The sequence below is a fragment of the Diorhabda carinulata genome, chromosome 7, assembly GCF_026250575.1.
Source record: "Diorhabda carinulata isolate Delta chromosome 7, icDioCari1.1, whole genome shotgun sequence".
Classification (NCBI taxonomy): domain Eukaryota; kingdom Metazoa; phylum Arthropoda; class Insecta; order Coleoptera; family Chrysomelidae; genus Diorhabda; species Diorhabda carinulata.
Genome location: NC_079466.1, coordinates 7,659,115 through 7,681,319, shown reverse-complemented (window position 1 = coordinate 7,681,319; position 22,205 = coordinate 7,659,115). Strand labels below are relative to the sequence as shown.

The 22,205-nt window shown below is 32.5% G+C and overlaps 1 protein-coding gene across 1 annotated transcript in view; it reads right to left on the bottom strand.

The window, feature by feature from the left end:
- Positions 1 to 20,367, bottom strand: part of LOC130896693 (protein artichoke) — a 40,175-nt gene extending 19,808 nt beyond the window's left edge. The window contains exons 1-4 of the mRNA XM_057804955.1: positions 20,189 to 20,367; positions 8,695 to 8,960; positions 2,681 to 2,850; positions 2,158 to 2,382 (exon numbers count right to left, since the gene is read on the bottom strand). Of these exons, the coding sequence (XP_057660938.1) occupies positions 2,158 to 2,382; positions 2,681 to 2,850; positions 8,695 to 8,947 (648 nt within the window). The 5' untranslated portion in view covers positions 8,948 to 8,960; positions 20,189 to 20,367. The remainder of the gene's footprint in view (positions 1 to 2,157; positions 2,383 to 2,680; positions 2,851 to 8,694; positions 8,961 to 20,188) is intronic.
- Between the last annotated feature and the right edge of the window lie 1,838 nt (positions 20,368 to 22,205).

Genomic DNA, 22,205 nt, shown 5'->3' with positions numbered 1-22,205 from the left:
GGAAAGACACTTTACGCATGAGTTAGGAACATTATTTTTTCTACGACCGTATATACAATAAAGTATACCAACCCATTTTTCTAAAATTATTTTATTCGAACAAACATAATAATATACAAAACTTTAACTGAAAACTACTAATTATTATAAATATTAATATTGAAAACACAATTTGTTGCATTCTGTAGACTAGTAAGAATTGCCGGTCCAGTGGAGTTATTTGGTTTCAATTGGAAGGTAGATGACGTCGATGAGGATGGCATCGGTTGCAGGTCGCATAAAGATGACGATGACGGTGACGGCAACGGTTTTAAGTCATTTGTAGTACAGAGAATTTTATTTGATATTTTTTTCTTCTGATTCTCGAAGTCCTCTAAATAGCCCTCAGCGACAGTAGTAGACTTCCAGCCATCGAGGCGCTTCAGGTTGGTTAATTCTTCGCCGGAGTCTGTTAGGGACGTTGCCGAAGAACGTCTGAAACTGTGTCCTGTATAACGTTCCGGATTAGGTAGGCGTAAATATGCAGCAATCTCTGCTGGCATTTTACCAAAAGTGTTTACTCCAACGCATTGAACTGAACATTTTCCATTCTTATAATGAATAAAAAATCGTCGGTGTGGAGTGGTAGGTGGTCGTAAATCTGCATACTTTCTGTACAGCGTCAAATAGGTTCCATCATTTATTTCTTCAGATAAAACAAATGATCTTGACGAATGATTTTTGGAATCAGAAATTTTTACAACAATTAGGTTACCTTTATCTTGAATGTCGTCGACAGTGATATTTACAAGCTTGGATCTGCGGAGAGCGCCAGCCAGTGCAAAAATGGTACTCACTTTAATCATCAGGTATACCTCATTGGGAGCTAGCATAACCCTGGATATATCTTCTTTGTTAAAAACTTGCGCTTTCTGTGCTCAAAAACCAATATTTTTTTGTTTAAGAAACGACGTTAGCTTATGGAAGTTTCCAATATCCAAATTTTGTTTTATTTTTACTAAACTTATTACCATCGAATAGCGGGACCATAATGTTTTAGATTTCAAAACCTTACTTAGGTCTGAAAAATACGCCAGAAATACCCTTTCCTTATAAGTTTTGGCCCTTTTCTCCTTACACCATGTAACAAAATGGTCGTATTGCTTTTCATACCTTAGTCTGGATTTGGCAGGTAACAGCTCGGAATTAGCTTCATTTGCAGCCTTCAAAATGGCTTCGGGAAGTTCTTCGTCGGATGAATCCATTAACATTATTGTATCAGATTCAGTTTAATGTGGTTTAATTTAGAAGAAGATTGCACTTATTCGGTCACTTCCAAGACGTTTTGAACAGCTTTGACGTTTTAGTAACAATTACACGCCTTGGGTTGTCATAGCAACTGATATCAAACCCGGGTGGTTTGATAGTTGTTTCTCCTTTGAAGAATGTTACTTTCCCGCACTAGTGCGGGAAAGTGACACTTTCAAAACTAAAATGCGTGCGGGAAAGTGGGTTAAAACGCACGGTCGTAGAAAAGAGTATATTTCCTATAACATACAAATGTGAAAATAATGTTTAATAACTTTATTTTGAAATTAATTTGAGTGAAGATGCTAGTTATAACATCAATTTTTCTTGCAACTGATTTGAGGATTGTTTATCTCGCCCAAGGATAACGTCATTAGAGCAATAAGAGTTATAAAATTATACAGTTCCGTAGAAGCGAGTAGCAAGAATCAAGTTTTTTATTTTGTTTAGAGAAACGTTTAGTAATCGAGTCATCAATTTGTTACAGTATTTTGGAAAACATTATGCATATGAAGCGACAAATAACCACTGACGCCACTGGCAAACATCATGTGAAGTTTAAAGGAGGTTTAAGTAAGTATACTCAACAAATTCGCAGAACACAAAATGTATGAGAGATATGTGTACGTGGAACTGTTGATATGGTGATATAGTTATGCTGCATGAGATACTTATAGAAATATTTTCATAATTTTAGGTTAACAGTTTGTTGGACTACTGAAAATTGTGAAGAGAGTTTTGCCAAAGAGAGCACAATGATGAATTTGAAAAACCAGTAACTACAAAATTAGAATGGACTGTTGATACATTCAAGTCTCTAGATAAGCTGTTTCCAGTTACTCAACAATATTTTAAATATAAAATATCTACCTTAAATTGATTCTTCTTCAGTGCACCAATTTTATTACCATGTAAATCCAGAGTTCTCAATTTTCTTAACGGTTGCAGACTTTCTGGTTGCGGTGTTGATAAATTACCATTTGCTATATGCAATTTCACCAAAGTTCCTGCTATTTCACTAGATAAAAATGCATCCTTGGGAATTTCATTCATTTGGTGACCAGTAATATTCAATAAAGTTAGATTACCTAAGATCTAGAAGAAAATATTAAAATATTGCCAATTATACTTATTATAATAAAACATATAAATTACATTTTTGAATACAAAGATAGAAAGGATTGATATGTGAGAAGCTATGGAATTATTTCGATGATAATGACCATGGTACAATATGATGAATTATGTTTATTTCCGATGCACACACATAAGTAAAAAGGTGACGCACATTGGCAAAACCTACATTATCCACTATAATTAAAATAATTTCAATACAACGTTACTTCAATTCACTACGACTACGAGATTGACAACTACCATTAACATTTCCTACCTTAAAAGCTTTTGTGGGAAACTCTTTTAAACTAGAATTTTTCAAATAAAATTCGTTCAAAGTTTTATTTACTCCCAGAAAAGTATGTTCTTCAATTTTTTCTATTGGTGTGTCTTCAATTATTAATGTTCTCAAATTCAATTTGTATAAAAGGCTACCAAATAATCTAGCTGAAATGAAAATTAAATAGATTAAGGTATATCCATAAGAATATTATGAAAAAAAAATATATGAAAAAGGTGGTGTCAAAACTTTGATATTTTGTCACAAAATCACTTGTAAACGGTCTATGAAATATAAAGATGTACCGAATGTCCCGATAAGATTGACCTTAGGCCATTTATCAGATAATACATATAGATAATGGTTTACGAGAAAAAACTAAAAATTATTTTTAATTTTGTATGCCTATTACTTTAGAACAGGAAATTAAAGTCTACATATACAAAAACAAGTAGTGAAAAAATTACAGAATTATGAATATCTCAACTAAGTAGAAATTTCTGGAACTTTTGATGATATTGATACTAAACATACGATTTACACTATCACTATACCAACACTCACAATTACAAGGGCTATAGCCAAGCTATCGTCTTCAGACACTGGTAAAAGGTAAACTAAAACCTAGTAACTTGACTTATCGGGTTTTATACTAAATTTTCCTACCAATAAACCTTCCTCTGCGAAAAATAAATCAGCGGGAAAACCATATTTGCGGGAATCTTTACATTTATTCCTCAACTACTAAACTATAGAGTGGGCTGTAGAAAATAAGCACTTTGTCTTTATTCAAACATTTATCAATTTCAATGCTCCTAAATGCATCTAAAAATTTATTTCATTCATTCATTTTTTCAATTTTACATTATTAATATTTATTATAAGCAATTTGGTATTCAACATTTAGTATTTTATTCTTGAAATAACAAATTTTAAAAAGAGCGGTTTATATGAAATTAGCTGCATTGATCCGGTTTAAATAGCACATAGCCCATTTAAAAATATAGACGGACCGAAAATCGAGTATTGCTGATCACGTTGTATGTATCCAATAATGTATTGTTGTATGCATTTCAAAGCATTGAAATTGATAAATGTGATTGCAGAAGGAATAAATGTAAAGATTCCCGCCAAGGAGATATTCCCGCTGGAATTATTTTTCGCGGGAGAAGGTTTATTGGTGGAAAAATTTAGTATAAAACAGATAACAGATTTAAGTTTACCTTCAGTCTTTGAAGACGATAACTTGGTTAACGAAATGCGCGATAGACAGTGTAATTGTGAGTGTTGGTGTAGTGGCAGTGTAAACAGTGTGTTCAGGCTAAATATCTCAAATCTATTCGACGTAGTATTGTGTGTCTCATATGAAACTTAATTGAAAGCTGAATATACAGGGTGTTTCTAAATTCATGCGACAAAATTCAGGAGGTGATTGCTCGTCTGAAATTGATATGGATCTGTCCTATAACAAAATTTCTTCATCCCCTTGCCTTGATATCACTCTTGTATGTGTGTATGGATATTGGGCATCATATACACTGCGACCCAAAGGATGTCCCTCTCTCGTGCTGCGATACAGGGTTTATAGCTAATCTGTTAATCCCACTCCTTTTAAAAAGTTGGCTGTAGTTGCCAGAGATATCAAACTTAAAAGGTCGTTTATTTTTTTTTTAAATTTCAGTAAGGCTAGGAACTTGAAATTTTGTAATTTTCGGGCACAGACTAACCACAAGTATTTTTTCAATATTTTTGTTGCATTCGTGGGGATAAAATTATCTATACTTTATTTATACCTTACTTTATTTCATATCAAAACTTTCTTCACGATGGAGTTTTATGAAATAAAATTATAATTTTTTGTTTTATTCAAAAAAATTCAAAAATATTCTATATACTCAAATTGTGATCCTAAAAACAATAGCTGCTAAAATAATAATTTTTCTACGACCGTGCGTTTTAACCCACTTTCCCGCACGCATTTTAGTTTTGAAAGTGTCACTTTCCCGCACTAGTGCGGGAAAGGGACATTCTTCAAAGGAGAAACAAATATCAAAACTGGTTTGATATCAGTTGCTATGACAACCCAAGCGTGTAATTGTTACTAAAACGTCAAAGTTGTTCAAAACGTCTTGGAAGTGACCGAATAAGAACAATCTTCTTTTAAATTAAACCACATTAAACCGAATCCGATACAATAATATTAATGGATTCATCCGACGAATAACTTCCCGAAGCCGTTTTGAAGGCTGCAAATGAAGCTAATTCCGAGCTGTTACCTGCCAAATCCAGACTAAAGTATGAGAAGAACTACGACCATTTTGTTACATGGTGTAAGGAGGAAGGGGCCAAAACTTATAAGGAAGAGGTATTTCTGGCGTATTTTTCAGACCTAAGTAAGGTTTTGAAATCTAATACATTATGGTCCCGCTATTCGATGGTAAAAAGTTTCTCTGTACTACAAATGACTTAAAACCGTTGCCGTCACCGTCATCGTCATCTTTATGCGACCTGCAACCGATGCCATCTTCACCGACGTCATCTACCTTCCAGTTGAAACCAAATAACTCCACTGGGCCGGCAATTCTTATTAGTCAAATTGTGTTTTCAATATTAATATTTATAATAATTAATAGTTTTTAGTTAAAATTTTGTATATTATTATGTTTGTTGGAATAAAATAATTTTTGAAAAATGGGTTGGTATACTTTTATGTATATACGGTCGTAGAAAAAATTATGTTCCTAACTCATGCGTAAAGTGTCTTTCCCGCACTTGACCGCTTGCCCGAACTCCGCTCCGCGTCGTTCGGGACAACTGCAGTCGCGTGCGGGAAAGTATCACTTTCCGCACTTGTTAGGAAAATAACTATTCCAATTATGTCAATAAATTGAGTGGAAAACGGTAAATATGTACTACGATTCATAAGAAATGCTGGAAATAACCACCTCTAGCCAAAATACATGAATGTAGTCTACGTGTCATGGATTGCCTGCCGTACACATTCAAAAATTTGAGGTGTATTTCTTATGGTGTCACATACTATTTGAATAGTATAATCTAACGTAATATTTAATGTAACAGGAATATTGAAAAAATACCCGTAGTCCATTGCCAGTACACTAAAATTACAGAATTTTAAATTTCTAGTTTTACTGAAATTATAGAAAAAAAATCAAAAGGTCGAAATGGGATGGGCTGAGGAAATGTGTTTATCGGATTACTCCCGAGATGCTAGAAAATTTTATATGATGTATACACTGCCAGATGGACAGAAAGAGGAAGCTTAGTTTTTGGCAGGTCAGGTCAGCAATTTTAAACTTATATCTCTATGAACGAATCAACGAAACTTTTACAGATAGGCCATGATTCAAAAGTGTTGAAATGCGTACTGTACCTACAAGTATTCGATGGTAGTAGATGGTCAACAGTAAGTATCTGTATATCAAGAACTTCAAATAAAAATCCTTCAGTTTTGCAGTTTGGCAAATACAGAAGTCAATGTCGAGAAACGTACGAGAAATTAAAATGAGAAACTATTCGGATGACAAAGAGGGTAATATGCGCTTGATGAATTAGTACGGTAAATAATTAAAGAACTAAATTCTGTACCCCAGAATGAAATATATATTAAGTAACATTCTTTAATTATTCAGGAGACGTATATGAAGGTATTTATACTATTTATTACTGTTTAATAATATATTGATTAATATAGGTTAGAACAATATAAGTCTTTACGAAATAAGAATGCAGATATTTACTTCAAGAAAGAAGTAGTGGGATATTTTAAACTTAATACGCATGTATGTCAGAACAGGGATTTGAACCCTTCGAAAGTATTAAAATAATAATTAGAAATACATAATGAAAAAAGTACAGATAAAATATTTATTCACTAAATTAATTCGAACAATAGATATTTGTACGTTTCTATTAAAAGTGTAAATCGAGAAAATGTTTCAACAACGATTACATATTTATATTATATAAAAAATATCAGATTATCAGATCTATTGTTGAGTTTAATGTCTTTTAAGTTATACAAGTAAATTAGGTACCTATTACTTATAGGGTAACAATAGGTGCTCATGTATTTACTGTGATTAATTTTTCTTAGAAGTGAGAGTTGTTAGTATAACTATTGAATTTTTTGGAGAAATCATATCAGATTGAGTAGCATTTAAGCTTACTTACGTTATAAATAGTCTGCTGAAACAATCAAACATATTTATTACAATGTATTCAATGATATAGTAACAATAACAGTAATTCTGAATGTAGGTCAAAATGTAGCTCAGTTTATTTTATTATAAAAAAAATCAGTGATTTATCTTAAAAATTAAGGTCACAATTATTAAATTCGACCGCGATGAACTGGATGAACACGTCAAATTTCACTGACGTTCTCACTATTGTTTATGTCACTTTCATCACTTTCTAAATCTAAAGTGTCACTGTCGTCGTCCTGTGGACAAATTATAATTTTGTCTATTGATACAACAAAGCAAGGTTCCAAGTCCATATACATTTGTTCATTTTCATCGAACGTATTAAAAAATTCGGTAAAGTGATTTTTTGCCTCTGTCCAATCATAGTTGACGTTTCTGTCTGCTACATATTATTTGAATGAAGGGTTTCGTGATCATGTTGTTTAAAATCTGATCTATTTCATACCTTTTAAATAGGGGTTTGTGTTGTTCAATCAAATGGTATAAATCAACTTTTAGCATATCCGGTGTAAACATTATATTTCGCTGTCTAAGGCATTCTTGCACGCTGCTTTTCTGTCATTATAATTTGCACACTTTTCAATTTCCACATTGTGGTAAGGTGCATTATTAATGAGCACAACACTCTTTGGCGGTAAATTCGGTATTAATTTTTACTCGACCCATTTTTCAAAATAACCGTAATCCATCTCTCCGTGATAATCACCAGATTTGGTTTGAAATTGAAATATTAGTCAAGCAATAGGAACAAAACCACTGACTCTACCTGCATGTACCATGATTAATCGCTTACCTTTCTACACTGGCTGACGCAGTCCTTTGTTTGTATCATCACTCGAAGATTTTTTTTGTGTATGTGAAGAATGAATACACGTTTCATCCATATATATTATAGACCGATTTTTTTTATATTTCTTAAAAAATCTGATTTTTGTCTGATATCATGTTAGTTCATTATAATTTTGTTTTAGTTTTCTTCCATCGAAACCCCATGTTATGCATAATTTTTCTTAAACTTTTCCTTGAACCTGTATAGCCATATTCATCGTGAAATATTTTATGCATATTACGCAAGGTTGGTCTCTCTAATGGGTCACTTGATAATTCAAAATATATCTTCCTAGAACACATTTATCACAATTGTCAAAACCTATTTTGGGTTTTGATATTTTTCATTTGTTGTTTGAAGTAGAAATTGATGAAGATTCCCCTTTTTCTATTTGCCTCATCTCCTTTTCAATATTTGAAATCGTATACACACTGACACTTGTGACAATAGCAACACGTTCTTGAACTCTTTGAATGTCCTTCATAGGTTTATTTTCTGATGCTTCCCGGAGCATAAAATAAATTATATTTGCTCGACTTTGTCCAGTCATAACTTTTCTTTCCACTTTTGATTTGAATTCCATTATATCACTGTAAAAATAATAATATCTTTATTTTGCACCAATAAATATTTTTCTCGGTATCCAATAAAAACAATGAAAGTAGACAGTCACAATAGAACTGACAATAGTAAACAAGTATATCTGCTTGTGGGACCGTACTAATCCCTACTACCATCATCTAGTAACGCGCATTGACGGGCGTAGCTATTTCACATTCATTCCTGTATTTGTCAAAGTGTATATAATTTTTTCATTAATCTGAAACTACTTAAGATCGTTACTCAAAAAAAATTTTATGAGATTAGGGTTCATTGAGAACTTTCTATGAGACACTGCATTTAATTATGGATATTTCATACTATTCTGGGTTCTATTTTGTAGATCTACTTACCAATATTACATTTATATATGGTCAATCTTTCTATAGGAAGTTGAAAAGTAGCCAAATTATTGAGTCCAATACTCATACTCGCTAAATTAGTATTGTTACAACTAACGAAAATTCCAATATCAGATTCGATATCACAGGTACAAGGATGCAATAGTAATTTATCCTTGGGACATCTATATTGAGGACCAGGAGCAATATATTCAGAAAGACTAAAATTGATGAGTAAAAATACAGGGATAATTTGTATCATCATTTTGACTTGTTATCTGAAACACAAAAAAAAAGATATTTGTAATGAATATTGCAAACATTGCAAATAATTTATTTCATACAACAGTATCGATGTTACAGTTCTTCCAATATCAATTGCAGAAGACAGTAATGCGAAGAATAATCAATATTTCATAAATACGCACGGCACTCATACCTTACATTAACGTCAGTCCACGTGGACTTGATGGATGTGTGTCAAAATTCATCAACTCCACTTTTTACCAATGAAAACTTAGAATTGTAAACATAAATGCATTTTTATTATCCGAAGCTATCGGAAGGCGTATGTACACAATTTCTTCGAAATATTCCTGCCAGAACGTCTGCAATAAGCAATGGCGTTGTTTGGTGAGATTCATTTAATTCATAAATTTCTTCAAATAAATAGAAATATGGAGTTCTTTAAACCATGGGTGAATGAAGCCATTGAAAGTGCACAGACAGGTATGAATTCAATAATAGATAGATATACAAACACAGTAAGTTATTTTAAAAATATTCTAATGTTTGAAACAGGAAAATATTCAGCATTCTGATAATTCAACTATAGTAAGAATTGCTGAATTAACTAGAGTAAACAAACTTTCCATTTATCGAGTAGTCATGAAAGGGGTTGCTGTGGATCATTCACAGAACCGAAAAGCATGTAAGGAGAATCTGAAATTAGTTGACAAATCTACTCACTACAAAATATATATAATATACTTTTTTTATATTTTTTTTATCCAGAATACAATTGTACCAGCTTAGAAACATTTAGACAAATTTGTCAGCATGTGGTTTTAAACCCAAAAAACTGAATAAACGGATGGCAATAACCCAATCGTCAAGGATAGTTCGATGGCGACAAGATTATTTACGTCAGATAAAAGACTAGCGAAGTTCTACTAGACACATAATTTATCTAGATAAGATCAGTCTAATTTGACCGTCACGATGTAGTAAATATCGGTTGGGTTGACAAAAGTACAAGTTGCTGATTGAATGGGCCATGCTGGAAGCAAAGAAGATTTCGTGCCTAATGCTTTATTAATATCTGATTATCATAAAGGTATAACACCAGAATTATTTGAAAAGTGGTTTAATGAACAGGTTTTACCTAACATTCCACCACAGTCACTAATCATTATCGATAACGCATCCTACCACTCGCGGCAACTCCTTAAGAGACCAAATAGTAGTAGTAACAAAGCTCAAATTTTAGCATTTATGTCTGAAAGAAATATTCCTATTTCTATCAGCGACAACAAACAAAGAATTGCTTACTGTTATTAAAGGTCTAAAGTTAGAGAAAAGTTATTATATTGACAAGCTGTGCAGAGAACAGGGTCATACTCTTCTCGGACTACTTTCTTATTATTGCATATTTAACCCTATAGAGTTAATATGGGCAAAGATCAGAATTACTAAAATATAATTAGTCTGCATAACTGAGTGAAGAGGTTGTAGATCTCTAGCAGCAGATTGCGAAGAACTTTGGAAAAACTGTATTAAAAATGTTATCAACGAAGATGAGTATGTGGTATCACCCTCTTAATAATCCTTCATAATTCAATCAAATGATGACTCTAGTTCACACGATTCTGACTACCATTATTATTTATAAAGATACTTTGGAATTGAAATGTTTTTTTTCTGTTTTATTTGCGAAGAATTTATTTTCCTTCATGGTTTTTACTTTGAAATTTCGGTTTCTAGAAAAAAAAACGGAAGAGGTAGAAAAAGGGCTCAGTTCACGTCTGGTACCCTGTTTAAACCAAACGCCCTTACAGGCAGTTCCAAGTAGAACTACAATTAAGTGCATCTATCTAAATAATGTCGTATAATGCCGTCCAATTTATAATGATTCAATTGCCCTTTAACGAATGCTTTCTGGCATTAGATATACATAAATTTATAAAATGAGGTATCAACGCCTATGGTAGATGAAACAAAATTATCGGCAAGGGTTTTTAAAATCTGCAATTGATATTGGAAGAACTATATCGCAACTAGAAATTAAGAATTTTTCTTATAGTGCAAATAAAATACGAATCTGAATGAAACAGAATTAAGGATGATGTATTCCATTAGAATTTTAATATTAAATTCCTGACCACACGCCTTGTTGATGTGTACCCGTGTACGAGGGTACGAGTGTCTGAACTTAATCTAAAGATGTCAACTATCCATTTTTGATGCTTAGTTTTTGTTTGACAATTGTATAATTGAATCGTTGCGTAGATTTTTATAAAAATGGGACAAATTAAGTATCAAGTTGTCAAATAATATTTGTTTTGAAAAGGACTACGGAAGAGACACTGTGGACGGAAATCTGTATCATCATTCACGACCATGAAATTTTGAAAAGCTTAGTTGCAACGTGGCCGTCCATTTTTTACAAGATTACCAATATAGGAATCATCATAGTAAATTTGGGTATTTTGTAATATATCTAGAGAAATTAATTTCAAATAATTAACACATCAATTTAATGACTAAAGGATAAAGGAATATTTTTTTGTTGGGTATGATATACAGTGTGTCCCAAAAAGAATTATACGAATGAAGAAAAACTCTATCTTTCAAAATTATTCTTCATAAAAAGCTCTGTATGACTAAAAGATCCATAAGTGAAATTTTTTAATCATGGTAAAGAGTACCCGGTGAAACAAAAAAATGATTTGATTTAATTATAAAATTTACTAAGCAATAGATAATTATAATTTGTGAACGATCTGATCTGATTCTACATCATCAGAAACATTCCATTCCGAATCGCTCTCTTGTGCGTGATAACAATTTTTTCCATATTATTTTCAAATTTTGGCTTCTTGTACCAAAAATTCTTGCTCTCATTTTTTTGTATAATATTGCATCATTATTTATATTGAATGTAGTATTTTTTGATATTACATAAGATTTGAAGTTGATCCAGACCAGCTATATTGGATAAAAAGCTAGGTGATATGGAGCTAAATCGGCTTCAGCACACTATTGTTTATTGAAAAATTTCTGGCCTCTAACCATTCATTTATCAATTCCTTCGTTGATTTTGATTTTAGTACTTTGTCAATTTGTTTATTGTGATATGGTGCAGTATCTACCCTATGTGGAGAAAGATTGGGTATTAATTTATTTTCAAACTACTTACAATAATTTTCAAAGTACATATCGTCTTGATAGTCGCTTATTTCAGAAACAGATTTGTAAATTAGGGCATCTCTTTGAACAAAACCACACTCAACCCCCGCATGTAGAATAATGAAACTGTTCCCTTTTGATGTTAATTACTTAATACCTTCATTCGAATCATCACATTAACTTTTGAGTGTGCTAAGTGTGATGTATATGGATGAAACATACTTATACTCTAGAGGGCGACCTTCTTCTCGATATTACGTAACATCTATTAAGTAATTAAGCTTTTGAATTTCATATCCTTCCAATAGAAGTCTTTGATTTATTTTTCTTGCTTTTCTTTCTTAGAGACGAAAACGAAGACCATTGTTCTGTAAATTGTACTTTCGAATACACCTGTCACAGCTGCCAGACGCTCTTTTATGCGAAGTTGAGATATTGTGACACCTCCTTCAGCTTCATTTTTAATAAAGGTTAACACATTTACAATTATTTCTCGACTTTGACTATAAGGAATAATTTCCTTCATTATACACGAGTTATATCTATTTTTTTATATTATAATTATTTGCTCACCTTTCAAGTATTTAATCAAATAAAAAGAGCATAAAACTACAATAATAAATACAGAAGATACAAATACAAAACGTAAAATTATATCAAATTTGAATAACGCGAGTAAATGGAACAAAGCGAGACTCTTCCATACAATCCAGAAGGCAAGCATTTTTGTATAGACGGATTAAAAAACCCATCAGTAAGTAATATTTCAAAAAAATATTTTACAAGGTTTTATTTAGTGACATCTACTTATAGCACTATGTCTTTTCTTCTTATTTGATCAGAGGCTAAAACATATATAAATTTCTTTATCTTTATTTCTCAGTTAATTGTCTAATTCTAAATATCAAGTTATTTGAGCTTCTTTCATTTTTAATGCCATTTTCCACTATTATTTATTATTGGGTTGACTTAGATGATTTCCATATTCATTACACTTCAAGAGAGTTCAATTAATAGCACATCTTTTGTTGTAAACGTGCATGGTTTTTATAGGGAAAATTCAATTTTACGAAAAGGATAGAAACTAATAATTTGTCGGATGGACGGGGTCTCTTTCGAAAATTGGTTTTCGAAAACTCTACCGAAGTTTTAAGAGAATTGTGTTGTCGTATCAGATAATGCTTCGTATCCCAAAAGGAAACTTGAGAAAATTCCAATATCTAAAAATATCGATTTTGATGAAACGCTGGTTTACGCTTTCAAAAATTCCCAACATGTTTGTTCGCTTTGTATCCATTCCAAACTTCACGTTTACATAATATAATTTTGTAATAATAATTGTGCATAATTATTTTCAATTTATATTATTAATCTGCTGTATGAAACCGCAAATTATTTCTTAAATACAGTCCTGTTACATGTTCGGCTTTGGCGTTTTCAACTCTGATAACGTGCACCATGCGTGAATGTGTTTTTATTTACTATTTTTCTTCAAAAAATAGAGTACAACAAGCTGCGCTACTTTATGAATTGCTGTAAAGGCAGTCAATCATTTTCATATTGCAAATTTAGTTATTGAATAGTATTTTCACTGGTACTAATCTAATATGGTAAAGTACATATTCAAAGTTCGATAAACTTCTTAGTCGTATTTTAAAGGAAGGATATTTACTGTGATTGTTCTGTTATTAGAATAGTAATGAGTGATTGTTCAATAATTCCATTAGTAAATTATGTCTGAATACACGTAGAAGAATTCATATGAAAGTATCTCCAAATACAGAATATTTCAAAAAAATTGTACAAGATGATACACGAATACCTGATACCACATTATGTTATTTTATTTCTACAAAATCTATTTTAAAGAAATTACAACATGTAAAAATTAAATCAGTACCTCGGTCACTACAGTGAAAGTCTTATCATCAAAAAAAATATTTATTGTGTCTAGTAATACACTGGCGAGCAAAAAATTGAGGTCACTTTAAAATTTTCATGTTCTTTGAAATTTTACGTTATCAGATAGTATTCGCAAACTGTACATCATTGCATGTGCTTTTGTAAGCTGAATGTGATACTCTATACTAGAGAAAAATGAATTTTTTTCTTGGATTTAAAGATTTATTCTGAAAAAGCAACAAATTAACATTTTGGGCGAAATTCAACATTTTGTTGTTAGGGCAGATATGGAACGAACAAAATAAAAAAACTTGACACTAATAACGTGTGTACACCCTTCTCTTACATTGATGACTGCTTGAAGTCGGCGCGGCATACTTTGAATTGAGTTGCGTGGGATTCATGTCTGGGCTGCGGGCTGACCAGTCAAACCGACTAATTTCTACCTCATCCGGATACTCCCTGACAATTCTGGCTGTATGTGGTCTCGCATTATATTGCATGAAAATACCACGTTCCCCCTGTACGAGCTTGTGCAGTGATTCCCGCCCAAACCATAACTGACCTACCGCCAAATGGAAGACGCTTGTCAATGCAAACTTCAGCATATCTTTCCCCAGGTCTTCACCACACTCCTCGACGCCCATCTGACCCAGTGAAACGCGACTCATCTGAGAAAAATACCCAGGCTCCAGTCATCATCTTTCCAACGAACGTGATCTCTGGCAAATGTCAATCTTGCAGTCCGATGCTGGCGTTGCAGCGGGGGACCTGTAGCCATTCTTCTACATGACAGTCCAGCAGCATGAAGTCTTCTTCTAACGGTCCATTCACTAACATTGACATTTCCCACTTCTTCCAACTGATTTCGCAGTGAAACCGCAAACTTGTGGACACCAAAAAACTATCATCTCGTTGGGTGCTAACTCTTTTTCGCCCAGACCCTGGTCTTATAGTGATCAGGCCAGTCTCCAGAAAGCGCTGGTACACCCTTTGCACACCACAAAGACTAGCACCAACAATTCTTGCAGTTTTACGTCGCCCCCGACCATCTTGTAACAGCGCAACAATTCTTGCCACAACAATCGGATATAAAGGCATTATGAGCCTGTTAAATCACTACACTTTGCAATAGTTAGGTTTTACACAAAAAATCAATAGTAAACTGGAAAAAAGGCGAGCGAAATGTGAATGTTCAATTAGCGCAAAGGCACATTTTTCATCAAAGTCGTACTCTAATACAATGAATGACGGCTAAGAATAGCTGTCAAGTCTCGGAAAAAATATGCTTTAACGCCTACTAATCCTTATCAATATTGACGTTAAAATTATTCGCAATTTTTAAGTGACCTCAATTTTTTGCTCGCCAGTGTAGTTTCCACCACACATTTAAAATCGCATGATGACAAGTCAAAACTATAAGTAGATAGTCTACTACTTGGTTTCGCGCTAAAGCGATGCCCATATGGAGATAATGCTTATTTATATTTATATATTATTTATATATTTATTCTACACTGATCTATTAAATGTAACTAAGTGATTTTTGGCCACTATTACATTTTAATACCTCTGTAATAACCTCTGCGTCGACTAGTCTTGGAATTTTATTTACGGTAAGCAAAGAAACAGTGAAGAAGATAGAAAAAAGATTAACAATTATTATTAGAGTCATGGCAAGAACAGTGGGTATTTTTTAACAGAATACAAGTTTAGCTACACCTAAGCGCAAAATTACTCCAAATCCAATAAGACATCGTCGAAGAGCTTTTTATTTTGATAAGACTTGACTTTAAAAGCTCCTTTGATAAAGTATTATACAATGTTTTAATCGACGAAAATTTCTGTTTATAAATAATTTCATAAATAGAGAAAAAATAGTGTATCAAATACTATCGTTCCATCCAACCTCTTTGCATTACTGAAGATAGCATAATCCATATCAAGAATATTTACCTTCTGATTTTAATGCTAAGTCAATCGAAAACGAAAAACAATACCCAGAGATTAAGATATCTTTATGCTCTTAATTAATATCGGTACTATGCTAACAAGCTAAAAAATTAAGGTATACTTGACTGCCTATGCCATTTTATCAATCCATTTAGCAATATTTTCCAACAATTACAAGCTACTGAATATGATTTATAAGACTTGTGAAATAAAAAATTATTTTTATCGTTCATAGTTTTCAAGAAAACGGCTTTCTCATCAGGGCAGTATTCTTTCGAAAAAGTCTTTAAAATGATTAAGCTCTTTACATAGGAGGAAAATAGTGACAGCTAGAATTATCAGTCAGTAGTGACTGCTTCTACTAGTGTACGAATAATGCACCATTACACAAAGTCAGTATTATATTCCATTCGTGTGTCTGTATATGGTTAGAGTTGTTAAGTAGAATATTGTTAAAAATGGTTGATGGAAGAATTTAAGAGAATGTTGATGAAATTATATGTGAAATTGTACCTATTTAAGGTAAAGAACTGTTATTTAGCTTACAAGTACAATATTGATTGCACATCCTTAGGTCTAAAGTCTAAACACACCACAACCGAGTGCGTGTCTATCACTTGTTATTATTGCTAAGCAAAATAATTGCATTCTTATATAATTACAACTTACATTGAGACCAAACATCAATTTTTTCTCATAATTCTTAACTAGGTATTTATGCATGTTTCAATATAGATGACAGTAATTGGTAACTTGAAATTAACTCATTCGGTTTTACTTTTTCTCTGTTTTATTCTTTTTTGCAAAAGATTGTCAAAAAATTTCAAACTATTAGGAAAAAAAAGTGGCCTATATCATCTTTTTAAGTTGGAGAGTACATGGTTCGCACGTATATATTAATTGAGTCAGCAAACTGTTCCTTTTGTTGAAAGATTTTTTAGCATATCTTCTTTAGTTTTATATCAATTCTTTTTTCTTCTGGTTTTCTTTTGGTATGGCACGTAGGATGTATTCTGATTTTATTATTCATTATTTTATATTATTTCTAATATATTATTTTGTGCAGAGTTTCGTAATCGCTTTATTTAAATATTCTCCAAACAGATCTGATATTCGGTTAGTAATTAGCCCATTCTCATCGGGTCTTTTGTAATGAATTAAATTGATGTTACCGTTCTTTTAATTTCTGTGCCTTTGTACTAGGAGTGATATAATATACTGGGAAATTTTTTTAGTGGAATTTTATATCCCTCTAGTTACTGAATTTATCTTTTCAAAGCTTCATCTGAAGAATCTCCTGAATATTATCATCTTTATCTGACTTTTCATTGTATAATTATTCCTTCTAGTAATGTATGTTATTTCCTTGGTATTCTCAAATCCTGATGTTTGTATTAATTTGACTGAATTCATTTTCCAGTTGTTATATTGTTGAGTTTTTTATCATTTCTAAACTTTCCCGGTCTGTAGTTTCATTTACTATTGATTTCAATTTTTCTAATGTGTCCTTTGTTCAGTATTAATATGGGTAATAAACCATCAGACTCAAGATCAAGAGATTTCCCAATTTCTATAAAGTTCGGACACTTTCTCCCAATTAAGAGGAATTTATTGGATCTGGTATTTTGCTTCAGTTCGTTCGATAGTAGGTGAGTTCACCGGAGAATTTATGATGACCCCGTGTGCTTCTATGATTGCTTATATAAGTTCCCTCCTTTTTAGTCGTAATTAGTCTATAACCCCTATCCTAGTGATTAGCATTGAAGCCCCCTCCTGTTACTTATTTTCTCCTGAGTGTTGTGCTATTATTTTGTAGCCTTCGGTTACGAAATTATATATTATCGGAGAGTACGCCATTCCTATTTAGCTTTTGTTCCGTGGATTTGATATTCATTTGGAATTTTGCGTTTCACAACTGATGTTTTTCAAAATGATTTCTTTCTAATTATCGCACTCTCTTTTCAATTTCCATTTCAAGTCACTTAGACCACAGGAAGTGTGACGAGTGCGTCCAAGTGGGACCACGGAACACTTGCGGTTGACAAAAACTCTCTCTCTCTCTCTCTCTCTCTCTCTCTCTCTCCGAGCAGCGGGGCGACTCTACTGATTTCCAAACCTTTCGTAGTTTATCCTTTTATTCAAGATTTTCTTCATATTGGTTTTCAAAGATATCCGAAACATAAAATAATATCGTAAATTGGTTGATATCATTCGTTAAATTAGTTGATTTTCTGCTATTCGGGTCAGCTTTGTTTAGTGTTGATTATCCAAATGCCTATGACAATTTCGCAGAATCAGTGTTTAGAGTTTTTTACGCGTGAAAATATTTTCTAGACCTATGAGATAAATTATTACATTTTTTGTGAATTCTTTATTTTTTCAACTACAACATCTGTTATCAGTTTTTGTTACAATAAGAATAAATCAAATGTATAAAATGATAAATACAATTTTTATTTACAAAAAATTACTATTACTATTGCTACGATTTTATATTTTTAATTAATCTAATTACCGAAAATTTACTTTTGAAAGTTTATAAATTGAGATATTTAAGGTCAAAAATTGACGATTTTGAGGTTGATGAGGATATTATTTCGGATATTTACTTTGAGATGGATATAAATGTGGAATAATCACAGTAAAAATTTGTTTTACATTTACTTAAAAAAAATTAATATATTTTATTTTCGGGAATCCTGTAGCTAAATATACTTCTGTATACTTCTCCTTATGACTCCTCCATGGAGGGTGATGCAAATTGGACTGTCATATCTCACACACGGTGGGGATCGTATTTACCACGGCAAAATATTAATACTAGCTTAATGAACAAACTCTACAGTCTATCGTACAATATGTGAGCTAGCGCTGTTTTGCTGAAAAACTACTTATATAAAGATGTAAGATGGTGATCGCTACAATAAGTAATAGCTTCCCAAACAATTACTTCAACAGACTTGTGCACATACATTTAACATCAACGGTCAAACTCATCAAAATAGAAAAGCGTTTCGTCACTTTGAAGACAATGATCCTCAGATGAAAGAAGTCTTATTTAACCAGCCTTTTAGCTTATTGTACTCTTACGCGACACACACGATATTTATTGGAATACACTTTAAGATTTACACCAATAATTCAGAGTTCCGTCAACGTTACAAATAATTATCAATCAAAATAGCGGCTTTATTCAGGTCTATCTTGTCATTTTTTCGAAACCTTCCAGTGTACCTAGTAATATTTTTGATATGGTGTTTCCACAAAACGACCTGACGGCCTTATTAAATGAAGAGGAGTAAAGCTAAAAATTAATCGGTATTTCAAAATAACTATAAGCTGTTAGAATTTAACATGCTGCATATTCAACTAGAAATGCATTTAGGAAACAACATAGTAAATAAAATCGTTAATATTCAAAAAAAGTTTAGAAGATTGTTGAAGCAAAGTGAATTGAAATTGAATAATCTCTGAATTACGTACTTTTGTTAAATATAAATTACTTCTAAATCATTAATTCAGTTGAGTAATATCAACTGGTTCAGGTTGGAACTGATGCGAGTGAAGTTGTACCGAGTTTTCTTATTTTTTCATCATAATCTTTTTAGAATTTTGTATTTGAATTTGCGCATATTAACTAGACATTGTAAACAAGAAAAGGAGAATTGAGAAATATACGTATTTCAGCAATGAAAAATATTTCCAACAATAAATGTTTGGATGCATTTGCAAGTCTTAATATTATTAAGACTAAGAATAGTTCAAACAGGGGCAAAAGTTTACTCCTCAATTTATTAGTTAAGGAATGACTCAATAACTTACAAGACATGCTCGATTTGCCTTTATTAAACAGTTTTTCCCTTAATTTTCCAAATAGGGTTATGATGTATCTTAAAAATTATGAAAACTCGATTTTTTTCAAAATCTTTCTAGTAATTAGTGAATGAGAATGAGGTTAAGAAATATGAGAATATAAGAAAATATTTAGAAATAGAAACTCATCACTTGTTAGATACACACAAAAAGTATAAATTTAATCTCTCATCAGAATAGAAACATAGCAGATTGAATAAATATCTAGAATCTAACAAGTAAGACTAAGAAAAATTGCGACTCCAATTTCCTATGTATATTAAAAACAAATTAAAATGCCGTAAGTAAAAAATGTCATAGCACTTTCTGTTTTCTAATTGTATTGTTAGTCATAGACGGAAAGAAATTAGGCAATGAGGTACCAACTTACATTCTTCGTAAATAAATTTATATTCCAATAGAAAAATTAGATGTTGCACTTGAACACTATTTTGATTTGAAAACCAATAATTCGGATTCACATTTTCAAAAAATTCAACAAAATTCCACACCACCATCAACGCTGGAATATTAACAGTAAGTAATGTGTCATGCATTTTAAGACACTACTGAATTTTCACCTTCTTTCAAGGTAACCAGGTAGCTAACAATTCTTAGCACTTTCTAATAAATCCAACTATATGAAAAGTATCTAGAATACTGGAAAATTTATCAGATATATTAAAGTACATTGGGGATATGAAAATATTGTGTTTTAATCGGTTGCTGGAAAGATTAAGTTCTTGTCCAATAATTTTAGTCTTAAAAGAAAAAGTTCATCGACATGTTTTGAACTCTCACAAACGTGCATTCTTTTGCCATCTCTTAGACATAAATCAAACATAAAAAAATCGATCAGTAGATTGCTTTCTGAATACATAAGAGGAATGTTAATTTGTAGAAGTATATCAGTGCCACCAAAATATATCTAATAATCAAATACATTGTTCATTGAAAGGGCTCTAAATGTGATTTAAAGGTTATTTATTCTGCTAGGGAACTTATAATACAGTTATCTTCTCAAAGAATATTTATGTTAGACCATCGATTAAAAGATGGCGCAAGCATACACATATTCAATTTCAATTTTATTTTGTTTAGTATTACTGAATTTTGATAATGTGTAGGATTTTTTTAACATAAAGTTTTCCACTTGCCACTTGTATGGGTTGCAAAAGTTAGTCAATCAAGCCAAAATTGTCATCTTCAATCAAACATGATGTACAAGGCAGAAGACAAATCACAACCCTTCTCGTTTAGTATCTGGAATTACAATGCAAAGATTCTTTGCGTGCAAAAATTATTGATCCTAAATAAACTATGCATGGATATCGACTAACAAATTTTTTTCTCATATTTTGATGGGTAGTGTTTTTTTAGGATGTGGAATCTAAGTAACGTATCCCGTTATCAGGAGATCTGATGAATATGTGGGACTTCCGTAGCCTACCCACTAAACCGCCATCTTCTGTCAGCTCTGTCCAACCAAGGACTACTGTGATAATACTTCTGGTTGGTGGGTCTGTCCGTGTATAATGTTCCATTTGTAACGTTTTTATGATATCATTATAACAGGCAGTTATCTATATTCTTTTGCCTAAGGTCTCTTTCTGCTTAGGTAGCTACCAGTTACCAACATTCTACCTGACAGCAGCCCCTGGACAATGACAGTCTTCTCTACTTCCTCTCTGAAACCTCCCCAGTAGTTCGGCATCATCTAAGTCGTTTCCATAAAACGTATACTCAGGTGTTTGTACTTTCTTCATTTTGTGAAAATACCGTCGGAAGCAGTCGTGTCCCGTCAAAAGCTGGGTAATGTACAAGTTCAGCTCTCCAAACTTCCTTTCGGTTCACAGTCTAAGGTCTTTTATTAGTGTCGCGTCCATTTGGCTGATTTCTCTTCTGTCCATCATTGTTGCCACGTCCATATTGCTTTAGTGCGTTCGATGGTTGCCACATCATATCGTTTTATATCTGAGCTGCTTTTGTATATCCTCTTGCGATCAAAAGCCAGGATGTACACGGGAATTATACCCGCCACCACAGGGACAGCTTGTACAGAGACAGTCCAGTAGGAACTGGTGATTCTCATTGCATCTTATCTCTGTACCATAGCAGTATTTCTTTATTCTCAGGGCGACTGACTAGACCTCTGCCCCATACTGAAGAATTGAGTGAGTCGTCGCAATCAGCGGCATTCGTTTTTACGGCCATGGTACGTTAATATATGCCATTAAACGGCTCAATGATGCTGTCCTCTCAGCCGCTTTTTGAGCTGTCTTTCGTATGTGGGGTCAGAAACACCTCTTCGTATCTAAGCTCATTCCCAAATACTTTATTTCGCATCTAGCTTCTATTTCATCTGTCCCGATCCCAATGGGCAGTCTTGTCAGTATCCGTGAGAAACA